The sequence below is a fragment of the Oncorhynchus masou genome, chromosome 32 (genome assembly GCF_036934945.1).
Source record: "Oncorhynchus masou masou isolate Uvic2021 chromosome 32, UVic_Omas_1.1, whole genome shotgun sequence".
Lineage (NCBI taxonomy): Eukaryota > Metazoa > Chordata > Actinopteri > Salmoniformes > Salmonidae > Oncorhynchus > Oncorhynchus masou.
The window spans coordinates 2747787-2769031 of record NC_088243.1 but is presented as its reverse complement, the minus strand read 5'-3'; the positions used below and the strand labels follow the sequence as shown (position 1 = coordinate 2769031).

Here is a 21245-nt window from a genome sequence, read left to right as displayed (position 1 = left end):
AGATAGAGGGAGAGATCGAGGGAGAGATAGAGGAGAGGAAACTGAGGGGAGAGATAGAGGGAGAGATAGAGGAGAGGAAACTGAGGGGGAGAGATAGAGGGAGAGATCGAGGGAGAGATAGAGGAGAGGAAACTGAGGGGAGAGATAGAGGGAGAGATAGAGGAGAGGAAACTGAGGGGGAGAGATAGAGGGAGAGATAGAGGGAGAGATAGAGGGAGAGATAGAGGAGAGGAAACTGAGGGGGAGAGATAGAGGGAGAAATAGAGGAGGGGAGACAGATAGGGAGAGATAGAGGAGGAGAAACAAAGAGGGAGAGATAGAGGGAGAGATAGAGGAGAGGTAACTGAGGGGGAGAGATAGAGGGAGAGATAGAGGAGAGGAAACTGGGGGGGAGAGATAGAGGGAGAGATAGAGGAGAGGAAACTGAGGGGGAGAGATAGAGGGAGAGATAGAGGAGAGGAAACTGAGGGGGAGAGATAGAGGGAGAGATAGAGGAGAGGAAACTGAGGGGGAGAGATAGAGGGAGAGATAGAGGGAGAGATAGAGGGAGAGATAGAGGAGAGGAAACTGAGGGGGAGAGATAGAGGGAGAAATAGAGGAGGGGAGAGATAGAGGGAGAGATAGAGGAGGAGAAACAAAGAGGGAGAGATAGAGGGAGAGATAGAGGAGAGGTAACTGAGGGGGAGAGATAGAGGGAGAGATCGAGGGAGAGATAGAGGAGAGGAAACTGAGGGGAGAGATAGAGGGAGAGATAGAGGAGAGGAAACTGAGGGGGAGAGATAGAGGGAGAGATAGAGGAGAGGAAACTGAGGGGGAGAGATAGAGGGAGAGATAGAGGGAGAGATAGAGGGAGAGATAGAGGAGAGGAAACTGAGGGGGAGAGATAGAGGGAGAGATAGAGGAGAGGAAACTGAGGGGGAGAGATAGAGGGAGAGAAAGAGGAGAGGAAACTGAGGGGGAGAGATAGAGGGAGAGATAGAGGAGAAGAAACTGAGGGGGAGAGATAGAGGAGGAGAGACAGATAGGGAGAGAGAAGGATAGAGGAGGGGAGACAGATGTGTTAGATAGATAGAGGAGGGGAGACAGATGGGTTAGATAGATAGAGGAGGGGAGACAGATGGGTTAGATAGATAGAGGAGGGGAGACAGATGGGTTAGATAGATAGAGGAGGAGAGACAGATGGGTTAGATAGATAGAGGAGGGGAGAGATGGGTTAGATAGAGAGAGCAGGGGAGACAGATGGGTTAGATAGATAGAGGAGGGGAGAGAGATGGGTTAGATAGAGAGAGCAGGGGAGACAGATGGGTTAGATAGATAGAGGAGGGGAGACAGATGGGTTAGATAGATAGATAGAGGAGTGTTGTTACAACAGTAGACAGCTTGGAACGCCAGGTGGTCGTAGTGATAGTGGGTTTACCTGGTTTACTTGGTCTGTGTACCGTGAGCCAGAAGGCGTTTTCTGACTTTCCTACAAAGTTAGATGCTCGACACCAGTACTTCCCGGCATCAGCTTCGGTCACATTCAACACAGCCAGTATAACATCAACCTCTGTTCTCCTGCTCACTAGACTCTGGATAGAAGGGGTTAAAATACACTGGTGTAAACAACAACACAGCCAGTATAACATCAACCTCTGTCCTCCTGCTGACTGGACTCTGGAGGAGAGGAGGGTTAGAACCATACAATTACATATTATAACTCTACATTTGGATCCTAGCAACATGCCAAAAAAAGTATCCATTTTGTTAAAGGAAAACTTTGATCCAAAAGGATCTCTGTGGTTAAACCCACCGTGAAATGGAAGCTGTAGATGAGGACATTAAAGGAAAGGGAAAGGGGGGATGACTAGTCAGTCCGACAACTGAAAGGCTTATGTAAGTACGTACGCAGAACACACACACCGCATCATTACTCGTGACAGAAAAAAACTGTTGATCAATAATTAAACACGAGGAGAAAACAGAACATGTATCAAAACTGGACGTGGTTCATTAAAACAGATCATTTATCATATGAAGTATTAATATATTATATCTGGCTCACCCATAGAACACATTTATATAGGAAAGACTGTGAATAAAAGTATCTGCTAATTGACGTACTTTATACAGTTGAAGCCGGAAGTTTACATACACTTGGGTTGGAGTCATTAAAACTCGTCTTTCAACCACAACACACATTTCTTCTTATGGCTGCAGGGGCAGTATTGAGTAGCTTGGATGAAAGGTGCCCAGAGTAAAAGGCCTGCTCCTCAGTCCCAGTTGCTAATATATGCATAGTATTATTAGTATTGGATAGAAAACACTCTGAAGTTTCTAAAACTGTATGAATGATGTCTGTGAGTATAACAGAACTGGCCCCATTTTCTGTGCGTCGTCTCAGATTATTGCATGGTTTGCAAGTTTAAAAAGAATCTGACACAGCGGTTGCATTAAGGAGAGGTATATCTATAATTCCATGTGTATAACTTGTATTATCATCTATATTTATGATGAGTACTTCTGTTGAATCGATGTGGCTATGCAAAATCATTGAATGTTTTTGGAACTAGTGAACGTAACGCGCCAATGTAAACTCCGATTTTTTTTATATAAATATGTATTGTGTAACATCAAGTCCTATGAGTGTCATCTGATGAAGATCATCAAAGGTTCGTGATTCATTTTATCTCTTTGGCTGGAAAAATGGCTGTGTTTATTCTGTGGCTTGGTGGTGACCTAACATAATCGTTTGTGGTGCTTTCGCTGTAAAGCATATTTGAAATCGGACACTGTGGTGGGATTAACAACAAGATTACCTTTAAAACGGTATAAGATACCTGCATGTTTGAGGTTTTCTGTTGTTTTGAATTTGGCGCCCTGCACTTTCACTGGCTGTTGACATATCATCCTGTTAACGGGATTGCAGCCCTAAGAAGTTTTAACAAACTATAGTTTTGGCAAGTCGGTTAGGACATCTACTTTGTGCATGACACAAGTCATTTTTCCAACAATTGTTTACAGACAGATTATTTCACTATAATTCACTGTATCACAAATCCAGTGGGTCAGAAGATTACATACACTAAGTTGACTGTGCCTTTAAACATCTTGCAAAATTCCAGAAAATGATGTCATGGCTTTAGAAGCTTCTGATAGGCTAATTAACATCATTTTGTAATGGGTGTCATCATCTGAGGAAGAATCAGACCAAAGCGCAGAGCGGTAAGTGTTCCGGATATTTATTTGAACTGAACACTAGAACAAAATAACAAATTGCAAAAACGAAACCAAAACTGTCCTGTCAGGTGCAGAAAACACTAAACACAGGTGGGAAAATGCTAAGTATGGTTCCCAATCAGAGACAACGATAGACAGCTGTCCCTGATTGAGAACCACACCCGGCTAAAACAAAGAAATACAAAAACATAGAAAAAGGAACATAAAATTCCCACCCAAATCACACCCTGACCAAACCAAAATAGAGACATAAAAAGCTCTCTACGGTCAGGTTGTGACACATTTGGCTGAATTGGAGGTGTACCTGTATTTCAAGGCCTCCCTTCAAACTCAGTGACTCTGTGCTTGACAATATGGGAAAATCTAAAGAAATCAGCCAAGACCTCAGAATTGTTTTAGACCTCCACAAGTCTGATTCATCCTTGGGAACAATTTCCAAACGCCTGAAGGTACCATGTTCATCTGTACAAACAATAGTACGGAAGTATAAACTCCATGGGACCACACAGCCGTCATACCGCTCAGGAAGGAGACGCGTTCTGTCTCCCAGAGATTAACGTACTTTGGTGCAAAAAGTGCAAATTAATCCCAGAACAACAGCAAAGGACCTTGTGAAGATGCTGGAGGAAACAGGTACAACAGTATCAATATCCACAGTAAAACGAGTCCTATATGAGTCCGCTCAGCAAGGAAGAAGCCACTGCTCCAAAACTGACATAAAAAAGCCAGACTATGGTTTGCAACTGCACATGGGGACAAAGATCGTACTTTTTGGAGAAATGTCCTCTGGTCTGGTGAAACAAAAATAGAACAGTTTGGCCATAATGACCATAGTTATGTTTGGAGGAAAAAGGGGGAGGCTTGCAAGCCGAAGAACACCATCCCAACCGTGAAGCACAAGGTTGGCAGCATGTTGTGGGGGTGCTTTGCTGCAGGAGGGACTGGTGCACTTCACAAAATAGATGGCAACATGATTATGTGGATATATTGAAGCCACATCTTAAGACATCAGTCAGGAAGTTAAAGCTTGGTTGCAAATGGGTCTTCCAAATGAACAATGACCCCAAGCAAACTTCCAAGGTTGTGGCAAAATGGCTTAAGGACAACAAAGTCAAGTTATTGGAGTGTCCATCACAAAGCCCTGACCTCGATCCTATAGAAAATGTGTGGGCAGAACTGAAAAAGTGTGTGTGAGCAAGGAGGCCTACAAACCTGACTCAGTAACACCCGCTCTGTCAGGAGGAATGTGCCACAATTCACACAACTTATTGTGGGAAGCTTGTGGAAGGCTATCCGAAACGTTTGACACCAAGTTAAATAATTTAAAGGCAATGATGCCAAATACTAATTGAGTGTATGTAAACTTCTGACCCACTGGGAATGTGATGAAAGAAATAAAAGCTGAAATAAATCATTCTCTCAACTATTATTCTGACATTTTACATTATTAAATAAAGTGGTGATCCTAACTGACCTAAGACAGAGATTTTTACTACAATTAATGTCAGGAAATCTGAAAAACTGAGTTTAAATGTATTTGGCTAGGGTGTATGTAAACTTCTGACTTCAACTGTAAAATATACTTACCAATCATTGAAATGTTATACATATACATTTGTCTTAAAAACATCCCTACCAACATTTAATTCCACTCACCCCTTCTACTTAGATGCTCTGACCACCCCCAAGTCATAGTCCTAAGATGTCAGTAGACCCCCCCCATCAGTTATAGTTGTAAGACGTCAGTAGACCCCCCCATCAGTCATAGTTGTAGGATGTCAGTAGACCCCCCCATCAGTTATAGTTGTAGGATGTCAGTAGACCCCCCCCATCAGTCATAGTTGTAGGATGTCAGTAGACCCCCCATCAGTTATAGATGTAGGATGTCAGTAGACCCCCCACCAGTTATAGTTGTAGGATGTCAGTAGACCCCCATCAGTCATAGTTGTAGGATGTCAGTAGACCCCCCATCAGTCATAGTTGTAGAATGTCAGTAGACCCCCAATCAGTCATAGTTGTAGGATGTCAGTAGACCCCCCAATCAGTCATAGTTGTAGAATGTCAGTAGACCCCCCATCAGTCATAGTTGTAGGATGTCAGTAGACCCCCATCAGTCATAGTTGTAGGATGTCAGTAGACCCCCCATCAGTCATAGTTGTAGGATGTCAGTAGACCCCCATCAGTCATAGTTGTAGGATGTCAGTAGACCCCCCCATCAGTCATAGTTGTAGGATGTCAGTAGACCCCCATCAGTCATAGTTGTAGGATGTCAGTAGACCCCCATCAGTCATAGTTGTAGGATGTCAGTAGACCCCCCAATCAGTCATAGTTGTAGAATGTCAGTAGACCCCCCATCAGTTATAGTTGTAGGATGTCAGTAGACCCCCCCATCAGTCATAGTTGTAGGATGTCAGTAGACCCCCCATCAGTTATAGTTGTACGATGTCAGTAGACCACCCATAAGTCATAGTTGTAGGATGTCAGTAGACCCCACCCCCATCAGTTATAGTTGTAGGATGTCAGTAGACCCCCCATCAGTTATAGTTGTAGGATGTCAGTAGACCCCCCCATCAGTCATAGTTGTAGGATGTCAGTAGACCCCCCATCAGTTATAGATGTAGGATGTCAGTAGACCCCCCCACCAGTTATAGTTGTAGGATGTCAGTAGACCCCCATCAGTCATAGTTGTAGGATGTCAGTAGACCCCCATCAGTCATAGTTGTAGAATGTCAGTAGACCCCCCAATCAGTCATAGTTGTAGGATGTCAGTAGACCCCCAATCAGTCATAGTTGTAGAATGTCAGTAGACCCCCATCAGTCATAGTTGTAGGATGTCAGTAGACCCCCCATCAGTCATAGTTGTAGGATGTCAGTAGACCCCCCATCAGTCATAGTTGTAGGATGTCAGTAGACCCCCCATCAGTCATAGTTGTAGGATGTCAGTAGACCCCCATCAGTCATAGTTGTAGGATGTCAGTAGACCCCCCATCAGTCATAGTTGTAGGATGTCAGTAGACCCCCCATCAGTCATAGTTGTAGGATGTCAGTAGACCCCCCAATCAGTCATAGTTGTAGAATGTCAGTAGACCCCCCCATCAGTTATAGTTGTAGGATGTCAGTAGACCCCCCCCCATCAGTCATAGTTGTAGGATGTCAGTAGACCCCCCATCAGTTATAGTTGTACGATGTCAGTAGACCACCCATAAGTCATAGTTGTAGGATGTCAGTAGACCCCCACCCCCCATCAGTTATAGTTGTAGGATGTCAATAGACCCCCATCAGTCATAGTTGTAGGATGTCAGTAGACCCCCAATCAGTCATAGTTGTAGGATGTCAGTAGACCCCCCATCAGTCATAGTTGTAGGATGTCAGTAGACCCCCCCAATCAGTCATAGTTGTAGGATGTCAGTAGACCCCCCATCAGTCATAGTTGTAGGATGTCAGTAGACCCCCCAATCAGTCATAGTTGTAGGATGTCAGTAGACCCCCCCATCAGTCATAGTTGTAGGATGTCAGTAGACCCCCCCATCAGTCATAGTTGTAGGATGTCAGTAGACCCCCATCAGTTATAGTTGTAGGATGTCAGTAGACCCCCCATCAGTCATAGTTGTCTGATGTCAGTAGACCCCCCATCAGTCATAGTTGTAGGATGTCAGTAGACCCCCCATCAGTCATAGTTGTAGGATGTCAGTAGACCCCCCATCAGTCATAGTTGTAGGATGTCAGTAGACCCCCCATCAGTCATAGTTGTAGGATGTCAGTAGACCCCCATCAGTCATAGTTGTAGGATGTCAGTAGACCCCCCATCAGTCATAGTTGTAGGATGTCAGTAGACCCCCCATCAGTCATAGTTGTAGGATGTCAGTAGACCCCCATCAGTCATAGTTGTAGGATGTCAGTAGACCTCCCCATCAGTCATAGTTGTAGGACGTCAGTAGACCCTCCCCCCATCAGTCATAGTTGTAGGATGTCAGTAGACCCCCCATCAGTCATAGTTGTAGGATGTCAGTAGACCCCCCATCAGTCATAGTTGTAGGATGTCAGTAGACCCCCCATCAGTCATAGTTGTAGGATGTCAGTAGACCCCCCTTCAGTCATAGTTGTAGGGCGTCAGTAGACCCCCCCCATCAGTCATAGTTGTAGGATGTCAGTAGACCCCCCATCAGTTATAGATGTAGGATGTCAGTAGACCCCCCCATCAGTTATAGTTGTAAGATGTCAGTAGACCCCCCTTCAGTCATAGTTGTAGGACGTCAGTAGACCCCCCATCAGTCATAGTTGTAGGATGTCAGTAGACCCCCCCTCATCAGTCATAGTTGTAGGACGTCAGTAGACCCTCCCCCATCAGTCATAGTTGTAGGACGTCAGTAGACCCCCCCATCAGTCATAGTTGTAGGATGTCAGTAGACCCCCATCAGTTATAGATGTAGGATGTCAGTAGACCCCCCCATCAGTTATAGTTGTAAGATGTCAGTAGACCCCCCATCAGTTATAGTTGTAGGATGTCAGTAGACCCCCCCCCCATCAGTCATAGTTGTAGGATGTCAGTAGACCCCCCCATCAGTTATAGTTGTAGGATGTCAGTAGACCTCCCCCCATCAGTTATAGTTGTAGGATGTCAGTAGACCCCCCCCCATCAGTCATAGTTGTAGGATATCAGTAGACCCCCCATCAGTCATAGTTGTAGGATGTCAGTAGACCCCCCATCAGTCATAGTTGTAGGATGTCAGTAGACCCCCCATCAGTTATAGTTGTAGGATGTCAGTAGACCCCCCATCAGTCATAGTTGTAGGATATCAGTAGACCCCCCATCAGTCATAGTTGTAAGATGTCAGTAGACCCCCCCATCAGTCATAGTTGTAGGATATCAGTAGACCCCCCATCAGTCATAGTTGTAGGATGTCAGTAGACCCCCATCAGTCATAGTTGTAGGATATCAGTAGACCCCCCATCAGTCATAGTTGTAGGACGTCAGTAGACCCCCCATCAGTTATAGTTGTAGGATGTCAGTAGACCCCCCCATCAGTCATAGTTGTAGGATATCAGTAGACCCCCCATCAGTCATAGTTGTAGGATGTCAGTAGACCCCCCACCAGTTATAGTTGTAGGATATCAGTAGACCCCCCATCAGTCATAGTTGTAGGATGTCAGTAGACCCCCCCATCAGTTATAGTTGTAGGATGTCAGTAGACCCCCCATCAGTCATAGTTGTAGGATGTCAGTAGACCCCCCATCAGTCATAGTTGTAGAATGTCAGTAGACCCCCCATCAGTCATAGTTGTAGGATATCAGTAGACCCCCCATCAGTCATAGTTGTAGGATGTCAGTAGACCCCCCATCAGTCATAGTTGTAGGATATCAGTAGACCCCCCATCAGTCATAGTTGTAGGATGTCAGTAGACCCCCCCATCAGTCATAGTTGTAGGATATCAGTAGACCCCCATCAGTCATAGTTGTAGAATGTCAGTAGACCCCCCATCTGTCATAGTTGTAGGATATCAGTAGACCCCCCATCAGTCATAGTTGTAGGATGTCAGTAGACCCCCCATCAGTTATAGTTGTAGGATGTCAGTAGACCCCCCCATCAGTCATAGTTGTAGGATATCAGTAGACCCCCCATCAGTCATAGTTGTAGGATATCAGTAGACCCCCCATCAGTCATAGTTGTAGGATGTCAGTAGACCCCCCATCAGTCATAGTTGTAGGATATCAGTAGACCCCCCATCAGTCATAGTTGTAGGATGTCAGTAGACCCCCCCATCAGTTATAGTTGTAGGATGTCAGTAGACCCCCCCCCATCAGTCATAGTTGTAGGATATCAGTAGACCCCCCATCAGTCATAGTTGTAGGATGTCAGTAGACCCCCCATCAGTCATAGTTGTAGGATGTCAGTAGACCCCCCATCAGTTATAGTTGTAGGATGTCAGTAGACCCCCCCATCAGTCATAGTTGTAGGATATCAGTAGACCCCCCATCAGTCATAGTTGTAAGATGTCTGTAGACCCCCCATCAGTCATAGTTGTAGGATATCAGTAGACCCCCCCATCAGTCATAGTTGTAGGATGTCAGTAGACCCCCCATCAGTCATAGTTGTAGGATATCAGTAGACCCCCCATCAGTCATAGTTGTAGGACGTCAGTAGACCCCCCATCAGTTATAGTTGTAGGATGTCAGTAGACCCCCCCCCACCAGTTATAGTTGTAGGACGTCAGTAGACCCCCCCATCTGTCATAGTTGTAGGATGTCAGTAGACCCCCAATCAGTCATAGTTGTAGGATGTCAGTAGACCCCCCATCAGTTATAGTTGTAGGATGTCAGTAGACCCCCACCAGTTATAGTTGTAGGATGTCAGTAGACCCCCCACCAGTTATAGTTGTAGGATGTCAGTAGACCCCCCCCATCAGTCGTAGTTGTAGGATGTCAGTAGACCCCCCATCAGTCATAGTTGTAGGATGTCAGTAGACCCCCCAATCAGTTATAGTTGTAGGATGTCAGTAGACCCCCCATCAGTTATAGTTGTAGGATGTCAGTAGACCCCCCACCAGTTATAGTTGTAGGACGTCAGTAGACCCCCCAATCAGTCATAGTTGTAGGATGTCAGTAGACCCCCAATCAGTCATAGTTGTAGGATGTCAGGAGACCCCCAATCAGTCATAGTTGTAGGATGTCAGTAGACCCCCATCAGTCATAGTTGTAGGATATCAGTAGACCCCCATCAGTCATAGTTGTAAGATGTCAGTAGACCCCCCATCAGTCATAGTTGTAGGATGTCAGTAGACCCCCCATCAGTCATAGTTGTAGGACGTCAGTAGACCCCCCATCAGTCATAGTTGTAGGATGTCAGTAGACCCCCCATCAGTCATAGTTGTAGGACGCCAGTAGACCCCCATCAGTCATAGTTGTAGGATGTCAGTAGACCCCCCATCAGTCATAGTTGTAGGATGTCAGTAGACCCCCCATCAGTCATAGTTGTAGGACGTCAGTAGACCCCCCATCAGTTATAGTTGTAGGATGTCAGTAGACCCCCCCATCAGTCATAGTTGTAGGATGTCAGTAGACCCCCATCAGTCATAGTTGTAGGATGTCAGTAGACCCCCCATCAGTCATAGTTGTAGGATATCAGTAGACCCCCCCATCAGTCATAGTTGTAGGACGTCAGTAGACCCCCCATCAGTCATAGTTGTAGGACGTCAGTAGACCCCCCAATCAGTTATAGTTGTAGGATGTCAGTAGACCCCCCCACCAGTTATAGTTGTAGGATGTCAGTAGACCCCCCCATCAGTCATAGTTGTAGGATGTCAGTAGACCCCCCCATCAGTCATAGTTGTAGGACGTCAGTAGACCCCCCCCCATCAGTTATAGTTGTAGGATGTCAGTAGACCCCCCATCTGTCATAGTTGTAGGATGTCAGTAGACCCCCCACCAGTTATAGTTGTAGGATGTCAGTAGACCCCCACCAGTTATAGTTGTAGGATGTCAGTAGACCCCCCAATCAGTCATAGTTGTAGGATGTCAGTAGACCCCCCAATCAGTTATAGTTGTAGGATGTCAGTAGACCCCCCAATCAGTTATAGTTGTAGGATGTCAGTAGACCCCCCAATCAGTCATAGTTGTAGGATGTCAGTAGACCCCCCATCAGTTATAGTTGTAGGATGTCAGTAGACCCCCCATCAGTTATAGTTGTAGGATGTCAGTAGACCCCCCCCACCAGTTATAGTTGTAGGATGTCAGTAGACCCCCCCACCAGTTATAGTTGTAGGATGTCAGTAGACCCCCCCACCAGTTATAGTTGTAGATCCCAGATCCCAGATCAACTCTACAGCCTGTGGTGGTTCCAGTCCCAGATCAACTCTACAGCCTGTGGTGGTTCCAGTCCCAGATCAACTCTACAGCCTGTGGTGGTTCCAGTCCCAGATCAACTCTACAGCCTGTGGTGGGGCCAGTCCCAGATCAACTCTACAGCCTGTGGTGGGGCCAGTCCCAGATCAACTCTACAGCCTGTGGTGGTTCCAGTCCCAGATCAACTCTACAGCCTGTGGTGGGGCCAGTCCCAGATCAACTCTACAGCCTGTGGTGGGGCCAGTCCCAGATCAACTCTACAGCCTGTGGTGGGGCCAGTCCCAGACTGCTTCAATTATGTGGAGATGAAAATAGTGTGGAGCCGTGGTCTGGGTAGCCGAGGCGCTCTCTGTCCTCTCACTCTCTCTCTGCCCCCTCTCTCTCTGCCCCCTCTCTCTCTGCCCCCTCTCTCTCTGCCCCTCTCTCTCTCTCTCTCTCTCTCTCTCTCTCTCTCGCTGTCTCTCTCTTTGTCCCCTCTTTGTCCCCTCTTTCTCTGTCCCCCCTCTCTGTCCCCCCTCTCTCTCTCCCCCCTTCTATCTCTCTCTCTCTCTCTCTCTCTCTCTCACACACACTTCTAATTGTCTCACTCTTTCTCTCTTTCTCTCTTTCTCACTTTCAGCTCTCCTCTCTCTGTCTCTCTCTCTCTCTCTCTCAGCTCTTCTACTTCTCTCTCTCTCTCTTTCTCTCTCTGCTGACTCTGCCCTTCCCCTTGTTCTTCCGCTCAGTTTTTCCATGGTGGCTTTTTCGAGTGCCTCTTCCCTCCTTCCTTCTCTCCTCCTCCTCTCCTCCTCCTCCCTCTCTCAGACGAGGCGACACATCAGAGTCTGGGTGGGTAACAGCCGTCTCTCCCTGCCTCCCTGCCGCCACCACACTAGTTAACTTTAGTCCAAACCAGATGATTGTTTTATTCCCTCGGTGCCAAAATGAGAAAGCCAAATTCTTTATTTCTCTGGGAGTCTCTTTCTCTGAGTTCAAATAAAATCTGTTTTTAAAACACTCTGGTGGGAAGGAAGGGTGTTGTCCCCTGAGAGGAATCCTGCATGCTCTCTTCTAGATCACCAGACTACTGCTCTGTTACAGAACTATACATGCTAAACAAACTAGAAGACTAAGGAGAGAGACCAGTCTCTATAATCCTTTAAAGAAACATCACACTATCAACTGAACACCAAACTAAAAGTACTCTCCCCATGACCTCATCCTAACCTTGTATGAAGAAGGTCAGAGGTCAACTCAATGTATCCCTTGTTGCCTCACAGCTACTACAGACAAGAGTAATACTAGAGTTTAATCTAGTGTATCTTCTTATTGGTCCAAGTCAATCTGGATGTCAGGTCTGATTGACCAAGCAGACAGGAAGTCAGATCTGATTTGCTCTAGCTGACAAGAAGTCAGGTGTGATTGATTCAGCAGACCGTTAAGTCCCACCCACCTTGAGTATGTTGACGTATGGGACACCGTCGGGACCATACCGGGATCCGTTCACCTCGATGTGCTTCAGCCACTGGATGTGAGGCTGGGCATCGCTGTACACCTTACAGTGGAACTCCACATTACTGCCCAATACCACTGTCTGATTGGCTGGAAGACCTGCCTGGAGGATGGGCCTGTGAGGGGAGCGCTCTGAATGGGCCAGAGAAGTGAAAGGAGCAGGAGGTTTGTCAGCAGAACACAAACACACAGGTGTAGTATGGATTCTGATGACTTTGATAACATGTGACAATATGAACTGAAGTCAATGAATCTATCAGTTCCCAAATTATGACATCTTGTTGGAGCGTCTTACCTAGCAAGTCCAGCTGGAAGCTGTGGTGGTGTCTTACCAAGCACGTCTAGCTATGTTGGTGTCTTACCGAGCACGTCTCGCTGTGGTGGTGTCTTACCTAGCACGTCTAGCTATGTTGGTGTCTTACCAAGCACGTCTCGCTGTGGTGGTGTCTTACCTAGCACGTTTAGCTGTGGTGATGTCTTACCGAGCACGTTTAGCTGTGGTGATGTCTTACCTAGCACGTCTAGCTGATAGCTGTGGTGGTGTCTGACCTAGTACGTCTAGCTGGTAGCTGTGGTGGTGTCTTACCTAGCACGTCTAGCTGGTATCTGTGGTGGTGTCTTACCTAGCACGTCTAGCTATGTTGGTGTCTTACCAAGCACGTCTAGCTGTGGTGGTGTCTTACCTGCACGTCTAGCTGTGGTGGTGTCGTACCGAGCACGTCTAGCTGGTAGCTGTGGTGGTGTCTTACTAAGCACGTCTAGCTATGTTGGTGTCTTACCGAGCATGTCTAGCTGGAAGCTGTTGTGGTGTCTTACCTAGCACATCTAGCTGGAAGCTGTTGTGGTGTCTTACCTAGCACGTCTAGCTGGTAGCTGTGGTGGTGTCTTACCTAGCACGTCTAGCTGTGGTGGTGTCTTACCAAGCACATCTAGCTGATAGCTCTGGTGGTGTCTTACCTATCACGTCTAGCTGGTAGCTGTGGTGGTGTCTGACCTAGCGTGTCTAGCTGGTTGCTGTAGTGGTGTCGTAACTAGCAGGTCTAGCTGTGGTGGTGTCTTACCTAGCATGTCTAGCAGGTTGCTGAGGTGGTGTCTTACCTAGCAAGTCTAGCTGGTAGCTGTGGTGGTGTCTGACCTAGCAGGTCTAGCTGGTTACTTTGGTGGTGTCTTACCTAGCAGGTCGAGCTGTGGTGGTGTCTTACCTAGCATGTCTAGCTGTGGTGATGTCTTACCTAGCACGTCTAGCTGTGGTGATGTCTTACCTAGCAAGTCTAGCTGGTAGCTGTGGTGGTGTCTTACCTAGCAAGTCTAGCTGTGGTGGGGTATTACATAGCACGTCTAGCTGTGGTGGTGTCTTACCTAGCACGTCTAGCTGTGGTGGAGTCTTACCTAGCACGTCTAGCTGTTGTGGTGTCTTACCTAGCACGTCTTGCTGGTAGCTGTGGTGGTGTTTTACCAAGCACGTCTAGCTGGTAGCTGTGGTGGTGTCTTACCTAGCATGTTTAGCTGTGGTGGTGTCTTACCTAGCACGTCTAGCGGATAGCTGTGGTGGTGTCTTACCTAGCAGGTCTAGCTGTTGTGGTGTCTTACCCAGCATGTCTAGATGTGGTGGTGTCTTACATAGCACGTCTAGCTGTGGTGGTGTCTTACCTAGCACGTCTAGCTGTGGTGGTGTCTTACCTAGCAAGTCTAGCTTTGGTGGTGTCTTACATAGCACGTCTAGCTGTGGTGGTGTCTTACCTAGCAAGTCTAGCTGTGGTGGTGTCTTACATAGCAAGTCTAGCTGTGGTGGTGTCTTACATTGCACGTCTAGCTCTGGTGGTGTCTTACCTAGCAAGTCTAGCTGTGGTGGGGTATTACATAGCACGTCTAGCTGTGGTGGTGTCTTACCTAGCACGTCTAGCTGTGGTGGTGTCTTACCTAGCACGTTCAGCTGTTGTGGTGTCTTACCTAGCACGTCTTGCTGGTAGCTGTGGTGGTGTCTTACCAAGCACGTCTAGCTGGAAGCTGTGGTGGTGTCTTACCTAGCATGTTTAGCTGTGGTGGTGTCTTACCTAGCACGTCTAGCTGTTGTGGTGTCTTACCTAGCACGTCTTGCTGGTAGCTGTGTTGGTGTCTTACCAAGCACGTCTAGCTGATAGCTGTGGTGGTGTCTGACCTAGTACGTCTAGCTGGTAGCTGTGGTGGTGTCTTACCTAGCACGTCTAGCTGGTATCTGTGGTGGTGTCTTACCTAGCACGTCTAGCTATGTTGGTGTCTTACCTAGCAAGTCTAGCTGTGGTGGTGTCTTACTTAGCAAATCTAGCTGTTGTGGTGTCTTACCTAGCACGTCTAGCTGTGGTGGTGTCTTACCTAGCACGTCTAGCTGTGGTGGTGTCTTAGCAAGCAAGTCTCACTGTGGTGGTGTCTTACATAGCACGTCTAGCTGTGGTGGTGTCTTACCTAGCACGTCTAGCTGGTAGCTGTGGTGGTGTCTTACCAAGCATGTCTCGCTGTGGTGGTGTCTTAACTAGCACGTCTAGCTGTGGTGGTGTCTTACCAAGCACGTCTCACTGTGGTGGTGTCTTACATAGCACTTCTAGCTGTGGTGGTGTCTTACCTAGCACGTCTAGTTGTGGTGGTGTCTTACCTAGCACGTCTAGCTGTGGTGGAGTCTTACCTAGCACGTCTAGCTGTTGTGGTGTCTAACCTAGCACGTCTTGCTGGTAGCTGTGGTGGTGTCTTACCAAGCACGTATAGCTGGTAGCTGTGGTGGTTTCTTACCTGGCATGTTTAGCTGTGGTGGTGTCTTACCTAGCACGTCTAGCGGATAGCTGTGGTGGTGTCTTACCTAGCACGTCTAGCTGTGGTGGTGTCTTACCTAGCAAGTCTAGCTTTGGTGGTGTCTTACATAGCACGTCTAGCTGTGGTGGTGTCTTACCTAGCAAGTCTAGCTGTGGTGGTGTCTTACATAGCAAGTCTAGCTGTGGTGGTGTCTTACATTGCACGTCTAGCTGTGGTGGTGTCTTACCTAGCAAGTCTAGCTGTGGTGGGGTATTACATAGCACGTCTAGCTGTGGTGGTGTCTTACCTAGCACGTCTAGCTGTGGTGGTGTCTTACCTAGCACGTCTAGCTGTTGTGGTGTCTTACCTAGCACGTCTTGCTGGTAGCTGTGGTGGTGTCTTACCAAGCACGTCTAGCTGGAAGCTGTGGTGGTGTCTTACCTAGCATGTTTAGCTGTGGTGGTGTCTTACCTAGCACGTCTAGCTGTTGTGGTGTCTTACCTAGCACGTCTTGCTGGTAGCTGTGGTGGTGTCTTACCAAGCACGTCTAGCTGATAGCTGTGGTGGTGTCTGACCTAGTACGTCTAGCTGGTAGCTGTGGTGGTGTCTTACCTAGCACGTCTAGCTGGTATCTGTGGTGGTGTCTTACCTAGCACGTCTTGCTATGTTGGTGTCTTACCTAGCAAGTCTAGCTGTGGTGGTGTCTTACTTAGCAAATCTAGCTGTTGTGGTGTCTTACCTAGCACGTCTAGCTGTGGTGGTGTCTTACCTAGCACGTCTAGCTGTGGTGGTGTCTTAGCAAGCAAGTCTCACTGTGGTGGTGTCTTACATAGCACGTCTAGCTGTGGTGGTGTCTTACCTAGCACGTCTAGCTGGTAGCTGTGGTGGTGTCTTACCAAGCATGTCTCGCTGTGGTGGTGTCTTAACTAGCACGTCTAGCTGTGGTGGTGTCTTACCAAGCACGTCTCACTGTGGTGGTGTCTTACATAGCACTTCTAGCTGTGGTGGTGTCTTACCTAGCACGTCTAGTTGTGGTGGTGTCTTACCTAGCACGTCTAGCTGTGGTGGAGTCTTACCTAGCACGTCTAGCTGTTGTGGTGTCTAACCTAGCACGTCTTGCTGGTAGCTGTGGTGGTGTCTTACCAAGCACGTATAGCTGGTAGCTGTGGTGGTTTCTTACCTGGCATGTTTAGCTGTGGTGGTGTCTTACCTAGCACGTCTAGCGGATAGCTGTGGTGGTGTCTTACCTAGCACGTCTAGCTGTGGTGGTGTCTTACCTAGCAAGTCTAGCTTTGGTGGTGTCTTACATAGCACGTCTAGCTGTGGTGGTGTCTTACCTAGCAAGTCTAGCTGTGGTGGTGTCTTACATAGCAAGTCTAGCTGTGGTGGTGTCTTACATTGCACGTCTAGCTGTGGTGGTGTCTTACCTAGCAAGTCTAGCTGTGGTGGGGTATTACATAGCACGTCTAGCTGTGGTGGTGTCTTACCTAGCACGTCTAGCTGTGGTGGTGTCTTACCTAGCACGTCTAGCTGTTGTGGTGTCTTACCTAGCACGTCTTGCTGGTAGCTGTGGTGGTGTCTTACCAAGCACGTCTAGCTGGAAGCTGTGGTGGTGTCTTACCTAGCATGTTTAGCTGTGGTGGTGTCTTACCTAGCACGTCTAGCTGTTGTGGTGTCTTACCTAGCACGTCTTGCTGGTAGCTGTGGTGGTGTCTTACCAAGCACGTCTAGCTGATAGCTGTGGTGGTGTCTGACCTAGTACGTCTAGCTGGTAGCTGTGGTGGTGTCTTACCTAGCACGTCTAGCTGGTATCTGTGGTGGTGTCTTACCTAGCACGTCTAGCTATGTTGGTGTCTTACCTAGCAAGTCTAGCTGTGGTGGTGTCTTACTTAGCAAATCTAGCTGTTGTGGTGTCTTACCTAGCACGTCTAGCTGTGGTGGTGTCTTACCTAGCACGTCTAGCTGTGGTGGTGTCTTAGCAAGCAAGTCTCACTGTGGTGGGTCCTGTGTGGCTCAGTCGGTAGAGCATGGCGCTTGCAACGCCAAGCGTCGTGGGTTCGTTTCCCACTGGGGCCACCCATATGCAAAAAGTGGCCCCAGCCGACTTGTAAGTCGCTTTGGACAAAAGCGTCTGCTAAATGGGATATATTATTATATTATTATATTACATAGCACGTCTAGCTGTGGTGGTGTCTTACCTAGCACGTCTAGCTGGTAGCTGTGGTGGTGTCTTACCAAGCATGTCTCGCTGTGGTGGTGTCTTAACTAGCACGTCTAGCTGTGATGGTGTCTTACCAAGCACGTCTCACTGTGGTGGAGTCTTACCTAGCACGTCTAGCTGTTGTGGTGTCTTACCTAGCACGTCTTGCTGGTAGCTGTGGTGGTGTCTTACCAAGCACGTCTAGCTGGTAGCTGTGGTGGTTTCTTACCTGGCATGTTTAGCTGTGGTGGTGTCTTACCTAGCACGTCTAGCGGATAGCTGTGGTGGTGTCTTACCGAGCACGTCTAGCTGTGGTGGTGTCTTACCTTGCACGTCTAGCTGTTGTGGTGTCTTACCTAGCACGTCTAGTGGATAGCTGTGGTGGTGTCTTACCGAGCACGTCTAGCTGTGGTGGTGTCTTACCTAGCATGTCTAGCAGGTAGTTTTGGTGGTGTCTTACCTAGCAGGTCTAGCTGTGGTGGTGTCTTACATAGCACGTCTAGCTGTTGTGGTGTCTTACCTAGCATGTCTAGCTGTGGTGGTGTCTTACCTAGCACGTCTAGCGGATAGCTGTGGTGGTGTCTTACCGAGCACGTCAAGCTGTGGTGGTGTCTTACCTAGCAGGTCTACCTGTGGTGGTGTCTTACCTAGAATGTCTAGCTGGTAGCTTTGGTGGTGTCTTACCTAGCAGGTCTAGCTGTGGTGGTGTCTTAACGAGCAAGTCTAGCTGTGGTGGTGTCATACCTAGCAGGTCTACCTGTTGTGGTGTCTTACCTAGCATGTCTAGCTGGTAGCTTTGGTGGTGTCTTACCTAGCAGGTCTAGCTGTGGTGGTGTCTTACCTAGCATGTCTAGCTGTGGTGGTGTCTTACCTAGCACGTCTAGCTGTGGTGGTGTCTTACCTAGCACGTCTAGCTGTGGTGGTGTCTTACATAGCACGTCTAGCTGTGGTGGTGTCTTATCTAGTACATCTAGCTGGTAGCTGTGGTGGTGTCTTACCGAGCAAGTCTAGCTGTGGTGGTGTCTTACATAGCAAGTCTAGCTGTGGTGGTGTCTTACCTAGCACGTCTAGCTGGTAGCTGTGGTGGTGTCTTACCTAGCACGTCTAGCTGTGGTGGTGTCTTACCTAGTACATCTAGCTGGTAGCTGTGGTGGTGTCTTACCGAGCAAGTCTAGCTGTGGTGGTGTCTTACATAGCACGTCTAGCTGTGGTGGTGTCTTACCTAGCACGTCTAGCTGGTAGCTGTGGTGGTGTCTTACCTAGCACGTCTAGCTGTGGTGGTGTCTTACCTAGGACGTCTAGCTGTGGTGGTGTCTTACCTAGCATGTCTGGCTGTGGTGGTGTCTTACCTAGCAGGTCTAGCTGTGGTGGTGTCTTAACTCGAACGTCTAGCTGGTAGCTGTGGTGGTGTCTTACCTAGCAAGTCTAGCTGTGGTGGTGTCTTACCTAGCACGTCTAGCTGTGGTGATGTCTTACCTAGCACGTCCAGCTGTGGTGGTGTCTTACCTAGCAAGTCTAGCTGTGGTGGGATCTTACCTAGCACGTCTAGCTGTGGTGGTGTCTTACCTAGCAGGTCTACCTGTGGTGGTGTCTTACCTAGCATGTCTAGCTGGTAGCTTTGGTGGTGTCTTACCTAGCAGGTCTAGCTGTGTTGGTGTCTTACCTAGCACGTCTAGCTGGTAGCTGTGGTGGTGTCTTACCGAGCAAGTCTAGCTGTGGTGGTGTCTTACCTAGCACGTCTAGCTGGAAGCTATGGTGGTGTCTTACCTAGAACGTCTAGCTGTGGTGATGTCTTACCTAGCACGTCTTTCTGTGGTGCAGTCTTACCTAGCACGTCTAGCTGGTAGCTGTGGTGGTGTCTTACCAAGCACGTCTCGCTGTGGTGGTGTCTTACCAAGCACGTCTCACTGTGGTGGTGTCTTACATAGCACGTCTAGCTGTGGTGGTGTCTTACCTAGCACGTCTAGCTGGTAGCTGTGGTGGTGTCATACCAAGCACGTCTCGCTGTGGTGGTGTCTTACATAGCACGTCTAGCTGTGGTGGTGTCTTACCTAGCACGTCTAGCTGGTAGCTGTGGTGGTGTCTTACCAAGCACGTCTAGCTGTGGTGGTGTCTTACCTAGCACGTCTAGCTGTGGTGATGTCTTACCTAGCACGTCTAGCTGTGGTGGTGTCTTACCTAGCAAGTCTAGCTGTGGTGGTGTCTTACCTAGCACGTCTTTCTGTGGTGCAGTCTTACCTAGCACGTCTAGCTGGTAGCTGTGGTGGTGTCTTACCGAGCACGTCTAGCTGTGGTGGTGTCTTACCTAGCAGGTCTACCTGTGGTGGTGTCTTACCTAGCATGTCTAGCTGGTAGCTTTGGTGGTGTCTTACCTAGCAGGTCTAGCTGTGGTGGTGTCTTACCTAGCAGGTCTAGCTGGTAGCTGTGGTGGTGTCTTACCGAGCAAGTCTAGCTGTGGTGGTGTCTTACCTAGCAGGTCTAGCTGTGGTGGTGTCTTACCTAGCATGTCTAGCTGTGGTGGTGTCTTACCTAACACGTCTAGCTGGAAGCTATGGTGGTGTCTTACCTAGCAAGTCTGGCTGTGGTGGTGTCTTACAAAGCACGTCTAGCTGTGGTGGTGTCTTACCTAGCAAGTATAGCTGTGGTGGTGTCTTACATAGCACGTCTAGCTGTGGTGGTGTCTTACATAGCACGTCTAGCTGTGGTTGTGTCTTACTGAGCAAGTCTAGCTGTGGTGGTGTCTTACATAGCACGTCTAGCTGTGGTGGTGTCTGACATAGCACGTCTAGCTGTGGTGGTGTCTTAACTCGAACGTCTAGCTGGTAGCTGTGGTGGTGTCTTAACTAGCAAGTCTAGCTGTGGTGGTGTCTTACTTAGCAAATCTAGCTGTCGTGGTGTCTTACCTAGCACGTCTAGCTGTGGTGATGTCTTACCTAGCACGTCTTTCTGTGGTGCAGTCTTACCTAGCACGTCTAGCTGGTAGCTGTGGTGGTGTCTTACCTAGCACGTCTAGCTGTGGTGGTGTCTTACCTAGAAGGTCTACCTGTGGTGGTGTCTTACCTAGCATGTCTAGCTGTTGTGGTGTCTTACCTAGCACGTCTAGCGGATAGCTGTGGTGGTGTCTTACCGAGCACGTCTAGCTGTGGTGGTGTCTTACCTAGCAGGTCTACCTGTGGTGGTGTCTTACCTAGCATGTCTAGCTGGTAGCTTTGGTGGTGTCTTACCTAGCAGGTCTAGCTGTGGTGGTGTCTTACCTAGCACGTCTAGCTGTTGTGGTGTCTTACCTAGCATGTCTAGCTGTGGTGGTGTCTTACCTAGCACGTCTAGCGGATAGCTGTGGTGGTGTCTTACCGAGCATGTCAAGCTGTGGTGGTGTCTTACCTAGCAGGTCTACCTCTGGTGGTGTGTTACCTAGCATGTCTAGCTGGTAGCTTTGGTGGTGTCTTACCTAGCAGGTCTAGCTGTGGTGGTGTCTTACCTAGCACGTCTAGCTGGTAGCTGTGGTGGTGTCTTACCGAGCAAGTCTAGCTGTGGTGGTGTCTTACCAAGCATGTCTAGCTGGTAGCTTTGGTGGTGTCTTACCTTGCAGGTCTAGCTGTGGTGGTGTCTTACCTAGCATGTCTAGCTGTTGTGGTGTCTTAACTAGCAGGTCTACCTGTGGTGGTGTCTTACCTAGCATGTCTAGCTGGAAGCTTTGGTGGTGTCTTACCTAGCAGGTCTAGCTGTGGTGGTG

The 21245-nt window shown here is 48.2% G+C and overlaps 1 protein-coding gene across 6 annotated transcripts in view; it reads right to left on the bottom strand.

Moving 5' to 3' along the window:
• The window catches only part of fgfr3 (fibroblast growth factor receptor 3), a 302812-nt gene that overhangs the window by 104426 nt on the left and 177141 nt on the right, over positions 1–21245 (bottom strand). For 4 of the 6 annotated variants that reach the window (XM_064953089.1, XM_064953090.1, XM_064953093.1 and 1 more), the window contains 2 exons: positions 12491–12681; positions 1418–1571 (listed from right to left, as the gene is read on the bottom strand). In XM_064953089.1, coding sequence (XP_064809161.1) covers positions 1418–1571; positions 12491–12681 — 345 coding nt within the window. The remainder of the gene's footprint in view (positions 1–1417; positions 1572–12490; positions 12682–21245) is intronic. The other 2 variants (XM_064953091.1, XM_064953092.1) reach the window with 1 other exon arrangement.